We start from the raw sequence: 8024 nt of genomic DNA on the forward strand, positions 1-8024 counted from the left end.
AATTAAAAAAAAATACAACCAAAAAACAAAACAACAAAATATATATGGATACCTTTGACTTACAGTGCTTACTTAGGAGCCAAGAATAATGAATTCATCCAGTTCTGACCTGCCCTTGTACCAAAAGTATCTTTTGTGCTGGCTTGGCCAGCTGTCGAGCTGCTCTTGTAGAGCATGCAGCTGAGGGTTGTGGTGACCCAGAAAGAGTACTGTTGCCTGTGTCCTTCTTTGTCTCGAAACCCAACTCCAGAGGCAGCAGCCCAGTATGCTGTCTTGCGCTTGAGGTGGAGTCCCCTGGCAGCTGGCCTGGCTCCCAGGAGAGTCTTGGATATAGATGTTTTCTCCATGTGCTCCCATTCACCCTGTGTGCAGGAAAAGAAAACTTTCAGGCTCTTGTGAGAGAGAGGGACTGTGGCTGCTTTCCTGAGCTTTTGACTCTGGAAGTTCTGTTTTGACTCGGAGTTCTGTAAATTTCAGCACCTTTTTGGTGGGATTTGTGGGAGGGCACATACTGATGTTGGCTGCAGTTCTCTCCCAGGGCTTGTATGTTTTCAGCCTTGCGATGTGAAGTAGGACACCATCCGTAATTAGCTTCATGTTCCTGCGTGCCAGGAGCTCAGTGACCCGCACTGCATTGCTGTGCAGTCTGGAGCACAAGGCATTTGTCAGCCTGACTTGGTCAAACAGCCTCATCTCTGAAACATGGCTGATGACTTTTTCTCCCGGCCCTGACATTTACAGAAGGCTTCTGAGGATCGTGCATGTTGCAAGGAGGGAGCTCTGTTAGGACAGGAGTGTAGGAAGGGCAGCAGGCACCAGTACCTATCTCTTCCCTTCTCTGCTCACTCTGTTCCCTCTCTTTTCCAGATCGGGTGGTGGATGATCTGAACCCAGTGCTGAACTTCACCCGAAGGGAGGTGGAGAACCTGCTGCATTTTGTGGAAGAGGAATCCGACCCAGCTCAACTCTCCCTCAATCCAAGCAAGATGAAGGAGTCTGTTCTACAATTAGCCTGTCTCAAGTATCCTCACCTCATCACCAAGGTAAGACCAACCTGCTTTCTTGCTGGCACAGCAAGGCACAGGCAGGAGGAGGTCTAGAGGAGCCTGTCTGTGTGATGGGGACATGGTAGCAAGAAGGACACATCTGTGTGCTGGTGGGAATAGGTAAAAAAATCTTCTAGAGAGGGCCCTGAGAGCCCTGCCCTTCCCTGCAATATCTTCTACACATTTAGAGCCACGTCTGACCTGGACAAGTTTGGGGGCAGGTTGTAGGGCACCTCTTTCTTCAACTTGGTGCTGGGCAGGAGGGCTGCGGTGGCATATCCCAGCTTGCTCCCAGCTGTCTTCCTGGGGTGGCTTTAAAACAAAGCTGGGACAGCCAGCACTTGCCTGTGTTGTGAAGGGTTTCACTGGTAGGGTGATGCTGCAGAGTGGGCCTGTGGCTGGGTGCTGTGGGGCTCGGGTGGCTGTGTGACATCTGGGCAGGCTCCGTGCTTGCACTCTTAGCCTGGCCGTTGGCTAGTGGGTTTTGCTGTGTGCTCATGGTAAGCAATGGCCCTGGCTGGGCAGGCTTAGCGATGGTGAGCAATGGCTTAGCTGATTCTGTCACTCTTCAAGCTGAGCCCTGGTCACATGCACAGCGTGACCCGTACATGCTTTGCCATGCCCATCTCTGCCTCCCAGCTCCCCTCTTACCTGCTCCAGCCTGGGATGGAGATGGCAGTGATGCAGGGACCGGGTGGCTGCCATTTAGGGCATGTTGGTTCCCTCTTGTGGTGTGTTGGTGTCAAAACCTCAGTGCTGTGGGGTTGCAGGAGCCTTTTCAGCATGAGTCACTGCTGATCGACCGGAAGGAGCACAAGCTGACCAAGGCAGAGAAGAAAGCAGCGAAGAAGAGCTATGAGGAGGAAAAGCGAGCATCCGTCCCCTACACCCGGCCGTCCTACGCACAGTATTACCCAGCCAGTGACCAGAGCCTGACAAGCATCCCTGCCTTTAGCCAGAGAAACTGGTGAGTACCTGCCTCCCCCCTCCTTCCTCCCATCCTGCAGACATGAAATAAGGGGGCAGAGGACATCTAACCCTGTCGGGGACGCACTGCACTTTCCTCCCTCCTCTCTCGCTAGGCGACCAGCCCTCAAGGGGGAGGACAAGCCAGTGGCAAGCGTCCGCCCAGTTCAATCCACCCCCATTCCTATGATGCCCCGGCATGTCCCCATGGGTAGCGCAGGATCAACCTCAAGTTCCAACCCTGCTGTCAACTTCCCCATCAACTATCTACAGCGAGCCGGTGTCTTTGTGCAGAAGATTGTCACCACCACAGGTGAGTTGCTGCTGCTCACAGTGAGTTGAGTCGTGGTGCCCATGGTGAATTGAGAAAGCAGGATGAGTTGTTGATGCCCACGTGGGCTGTGGGCAGACAGGCGTGAGAGACACTGATACTGCCTCGCTGCATTTGAGTGGTTCCTTTGTACCTGCAGTACTTTCCTTGCAGGTGTGCAAGGGTCATGGAGCATGGGGCTGGCGAGTTGTTGGGAGTGAAATCCCTGTGAGAGGGCCTGCAATACTGTCGCCAGTTGTCCTTTTTGGGACTGGGGAGATACTGTGCCAGAGCTGTGTGGCTTTTGCTTCCTTGGAGCTTCTGCTGCCTTCCTGTGCTGCTCAGAAATAAACCCAGGGTTTACTTCTAGCTCAGTGCATAGGAAAGACAACTGCACAGCAAGCAAAGGGGTTTGGTGGTGCACCTCCCTGCTCCTGACTGTGGCTGGTGTGTACTTTCACAGACGCTGTTCTAATAGTTTCTTTCCCCACTGCCAGATATTGTGATTCCGGGTACAAACACATCCACTGATGTACAGGCAAGAATCAGTGCTGGCGAGAGCATCCACATCATCCGAGGGACAAAAGGTAAGTCTCTCTTGGGTAAGACTTGTGGATAGGGTCCTAGCCAGTGCTAATTAGGAAAGAAAAGGATGTAAAAGCATGAATCACTCCCTTGAGAGGAAAAGAAGCAAGAAGGGGAGGAGATCTGGACTCTGCGGTGGCTCTGTTGCAGCCCATGCTTTGGGTGTGCTGTTGTAGCTGCTGCTTCAGGGCTGTTGCAGCTGCTGCTGCCTCTGAGAGGAGCTGTTGAACTTCATGGCTGGGTGTCTCATTCTCACAACGCCCACTGCATGTACTGGGGCGGCCAAACCCTTCCCGGTGCTCCCAGAGCAAACTTAGTCCCAAGCATGAAGTTCCACATTTCCCACTGGCAGCACATTGGGAGGGGGTGAGCTCCAACCCGGGAAAGCTGAAAGGGTGGAAATGAGGAGTGAGGAAGGGGCAGAAGCCCCCCACTGATCTCCCTGCCTGATCTGTGGGCTGGCCTGATGCACCAGTGCTCCCCTGTTCCTGCCTGGGCAGCCTCACGGGAGCTGTGAATGAAGTTGTTCTGCCTCTGTTCCAGGGACCTATATCCGGACCAGCGACGGGCGGATTTTTGCTATCCGGACCACTGGGAAGCCGAAGGGCAATGAAGACCGTCGGACAGCTGCCTCAGGTAGGGGTTTGTGAGTGCTGCGTGAGGCTTCCTCATATGCTTTTCTCCCCAAGTGGCTTGGGCAGTGTTCCCTGGCTGCCTTCCATCACGCCTGTGTTCGGAGCTGACCCCACAATCTTCCCATGATATCCTCGCCTTCCTTTCCACTCTCGCTCCTTGGCCCCCAGCTTTTTCTCCAAGGTCATCTTTCTTACCTGCTCCATCTCCTTGCTTCCAGGCTCCCAGAGCTCTTCGCTGGAGTCCACAAGCAATGGCAGACACAGTGCCTCATCACCACAGCTCCCCAGTGCGGAGGAGCTCACTCGGCCCATATCCCCTGACAGCCCCGAGATCATCAGTGAGCTGCAGCAGTATGCGGAGGCAGCGGCTGCCCGGGAGTCCCGGCACAGCTCTCCCAGCACCAACGCAGCACAAGGCCACCCTGCTCGCATGGACAACGCGCCCGGCTTAGCAGCCCGAGGAGCCGAGCAGCGCATGGGGATTCACTGCATGGCTCCCTCCGTGTCTTCAGCCCTGCCGGCCACCAGCCAGCACGTTGATGCCCACTCGGTGTTGGACTTACGGGGCAACAAGCGCAAGTCAACCTCACCGTCAGCTCCAGAGGAGCAAGCCCGCAGGCAGCAGAAGAAGCGCCAGTTGCCATCGTCCGTGCAGCCGTACGAACACGGGTACCCCGTCTCTGGTGGGTTCGCCATGCCTCCTGTCTCTTTAAACCACAACCTAACCCATCCATTTGCCTCCCAACCAGGAAACTCCTTGTACATGGGCACTGGCTCCTCTTATTACCAGCTGCCCAATTTACTCCCAGACCCTCATCTGGTGTTCCCTGTGACTACTGACCCTCTGCTGACAGCCGGCACCGCCAGCTCTTCTGCTGCTACCTCAGCCACCGCCAGCGTCCCCTCATTCATGCTAAACCCTTCTCTGACGGGGGTGCTGCCCAATTACTCGCTTCCCTTCACGCAGTCACTCCTGCCCGAGCCCAGGATGTTTGCTCCTTTCCCAGCCCCCGTCCTGCCTAGCAGCCTTCCCAGGAGCATGGCATCTGCCTACCCTGGCTACATATCCCCTCACTCGGGCTACCCGGCCGGGGGCCTCCTTCGGTCCCAGGTGCCTCAGTTTGAACCCCAGGAGGTCCCAGAGGTGGGATGCAGCTCTAATGATGAGGACAAAGACGACGATGTTATAGAGATCACAGGGAAATAACGGGCCCAGCTCCTGCTCGGTCTCAGCTCCGCCAGGAGGGAAAAGTTGCAGGACCTTTTTGGGAGTCAGGATTTCCCCTCTGGGCCACAGCAGCGGGTGGAGAAGGATGCGAAGGGTGTGGCGTGGGGGCTGTTTTGTTCTTTTCATTTTCTTCTGTTGTTTTTTTAGCTGTCAAGGATCTGAATTGTATTAGGGGCTGGGAGATGGGAGGGGGATAGAGTGGACCTGCGAGGGCCGGGGGAGCAAGAGCCAGGGGAGGAGGGAAGCAGCGATGCAAACCATAGGAGTGCCTCCCTCCCACGCTCTGTCTGTCTGTCTGTCTCTGTTCTCTGTCTTGTCTGGAAGGGGGAGGCTTGGTGCTGTGAGTCGCTGCCCTTCTCAGGCCTGGAGGCGCGGGCTTGACCGCTGGCAGGGCCCAGCTCCCTCTCACACGAACTGCCTTATCTGTGAACTTCTCTCGCCCCGGGAGGTGTGGGCCGGGGGAGCGACTCCAGCAGAGGGTCGGGGACAAAGTGTTTTTACCAGGGAGGGAGTGGGGGGGTCTTCTATGTCATGTATGGCGGGGGCTGGGGAGGGGGGGAAATTGATGTAAAAAAAAGAAAAAAAAATAGAAAGAAAAAAAAAGAAAAAAAAAAAAAGGAAAAAAAAAAAAAGAAACAAAACACCCCACAAACAATTCGTCATCCTCTTCAAATTCACATTAAACTAGTGTGAGGGCTCCAGGCAGGCTCGTGCGGTGGCGAGGAGGGCAGGGCGCTGGCAGGGGCCTCCCCTGGGCACTTGTGGAGAGTCCCGTCCAAGGTAGGTTGGTCCTGTGGGTCTGACGCCAGCTCTGTGTGCCAGATGAGTGGAGCAGTCCCAGACATCTGTCTCGGTGGCCATTGGAGGGGAATCCTGGTGACTTCCCTGGCTCCGTGGCCCTGCCAGGCTGTGTGAAGGCCACATCTTGCCCTGCCGTGGCCCATCAGATCTGGGGGTAGGTGGGCTCGCTGCTGCTTCTGAACAGTGCCAGGCAGTGGAGAAGGTTGGGAGGGGACACTGGACCCAGTGCTGGTTGCTGTTGAATCTCTGATTGGAGCGACTTCCCCCTGCACAGAATCTTTACATTAATTTATTTCATGAAGGCATAATATTTATTGTTTGGGGGACTCTTTCTTTCTACTTTTAAATTAAATTCCGTATTAAAAAAAAAATAAAATGCTGGCCTCCATCATGCAGTGGTTGCTTGTTGGGTTGTCTGTGTGGGGAGAAGCAGCCGGTTGACAAAAGTGTAGCCTAAAAGCCTGTTTAGGTTGCTTGTAGCTGACCGGTGTCGCGTGGGCTGGATGTGCCCCGTGGGGGGATCGTGGCAGAGCAGGGAGGAGCTGCGCCGGGTGTTCTGCAGCAGCCACAGGGAGGATGGAGCCCTCTTGTCACATTGGGGCAGGTGGAGGAGCATGTGTGGAAGCCTCCTGTGCTCATTCCCAGTGAGGAGGAGGAGGGCTTAGAGGCGCGCAGAGCTGAGAAGGCCGAGCTCCCGCCGGGGAATTGCCTTTCCGCATGCTGGGAGTGGGACTCAGCCCAGGCCTGCTCTGCCACATGCCTCTGCAGGGGCTGGCCCTGGCCCCGACAGCAAACGCGCTGGCTGCTCGCCTCGCTGCCAGGGCTCCTGAGGAGAGGCTGGGGCCACCCAAGCGCAGCTGGACTTGGTGTGTGTGACTCTGTGTGTGCGTGAACGCGTTAGGATGGAGACTGGAAATCCAGGAACCTCCATGTCACATCTGGGTGTCACCAGGCAGGACATGCGCTCGCCTGTGTGGGATGTCCCTTGGATCCAGTGGTAGCTTGTAGGGGTCTTCCTTGGCCAGGGAAGCTGCAGCTGCTGTTGTTTGCTGGGACCATCTGGGTGTTAGGAAAGGGCAGGATGTCCTGACATCCTCCATCGAAGGGGCGCTGGAAGATGGGGACCTCCCTTCCTGAGAGAGAGAGAGGGGTGTGTATGCACGCGTGTGTTACAAAAACATAATAAAAAAAAATGTTACGGGGCTTTCCTGGTGTCTTTCTCTGTTTAATGGACATTGTCTGTCAAACATAACCACGCCATTCATAGAAGCCTTAGATCAACAGTTTAGCTATGCAAATTATTTTAATTATTTTTTTTAAAAAACCAAACATTAAAATAGTGCTTTCTTCTTTAACATATCCTAGGAGTTGAAAACCGAGGGGTTCTGAGCAAACTGCTGGACAACTTGTCTTTGGATGCACCATGGAAATAAAAATCAAACCCCCCCACAAAAGTAACAAAGCAAATTAACTGATGGTGTTCATGCAAGTTTCTCCAAAGACTTGACAGTGCTGCGTCTGTGAGTCATGCCCTCCTGTGCTCTGTGTGTCCGCCTCATGCACAACCCTGTGACACTGATTGTATGACGAGCTTGCCCAGATGTCCGTTGCATCCCTGTGAGGCTCTCAGTTGTTTTTTTTTTTCCGGTGGATTTGGGGAAATGGACCTAGGCAAGGGGCTTTCCTTGTCGAGAGTAGCAAGTGTTGAGACCCGCGGGCGTGTGGGGGAGGCCGGAGCGTGAGCGGACCCTCGCCAGAGCCGTCCCGCAGCCCCACTCCTCGCCGGTGGTGGTCAGGGTAGTGGGCTTCATCCCAGGGACCCTCCCGAGTCCTCTCTGAACTGGGTTTTTCTGTGGCTCTGCGCTGGGATGAGGCATGAAGGTTGGGCTGGGGGCAGTTTGTGGCTCTGGATGCGGTGCCCATGACTACATACAATTTTTTCTGCTCCTTGCCTTGCCAGGAGAGCACCTGGGGCTTCCTGAGCAGGCCCTGGCACAGCCCCACGCTGCTGTCTGATGCCCTCCCAGGGCTCCCCGCCATAGCCCGAGCCCTGTGGCCGTAGCAGCTGGAGATGGCCGGTGCTCGGCTGCCGCAGGGCTATCTGTTAACCTCCCTGCGCCAGGGTGAGGTGTGAGGGCTCTCCCAGCTCCTGCATGGCCATGGGGGCTTGGAGACCCCTCGCTGCCCTCCCGTGGTGTGGCTGCCCCCGGATGCGACCTGCTGCAAGGGGCTTCCTCTTGCCGGCAAACATCCGTGGATCAGGGCAAACCACCGCACGGTGTCCCTGAGTGGAGCCCCAGCTGCCCCCCCTGCACGCAGTGGGGCGGTGCGGCACCTCTCTGCCCCACGTGCCAGCCCTGAGCACCCCCTTGGTGAGGGTCCGGGTCCCCTGGGCCCCCTCAGAGCGCCAGCTGGGAGGTGGTGGTGGAGGGAGCCGTGACCCCCATGGGGCT

The 8024-nt window shown here is 55.8% G+C and overlaps 1 protein-coding gene across 5 annotated transcripts in view; it reads left to right on the top strand.

Moving 5' to 3' along the window:
- The window catches only part of RAD54L2 (RAD54 like 2), a 69635-nt gene extending 62448 nt beyond the window's left edge, over nt 1-7187 (top strand). For 4 of the 5 annotated variants that reach the window (XM_074602662.1, XM_074602663.1, XM_074602664.1 and 1 more), the window contains 6 exons: nt 868-1043; nt 1817-2013; nt 2129-2325; nt 2820-2909; nt 3451-3543; nt 3761-6738. In XM_074602662.1, the coding sequence (XP_074458763.1) occupies nt 868-1043; nt 1817-2013; nt 2129-2325; nt 2820-2909; nt 3451-3543; nt 3761-4749 (1742 nt within the window). In that variant the 3' untranslated portion in view covers nt 4750-6738. Of the gene's footprint in view, nt 1-867; nt 1044-1816; nt 2014-2128; nt 2326-2819; nt 2910-3450; nt 3544-3760; nt 6739-6936 lie in introns of those variants that run through there. The other variant, XM_074602666.1, reaches the window with a different exon arrangement.
- The last annotated feature ends 837 nt before the right edge of the window (nt 7188-8024 follow it).

This window comes from Larus michahellis, chromosome 10, assembly GCF_964199755.1.
Source record: "Larus michahellis chromosome 10, bLarMic1.1, whole genome shotgun sequence".
NCBI classification, from domain to species: Eukaryota; Metazoa; Chordata; class Aves; order Charadriiformes; family Laridae; genus Larus; species Larus michahellis.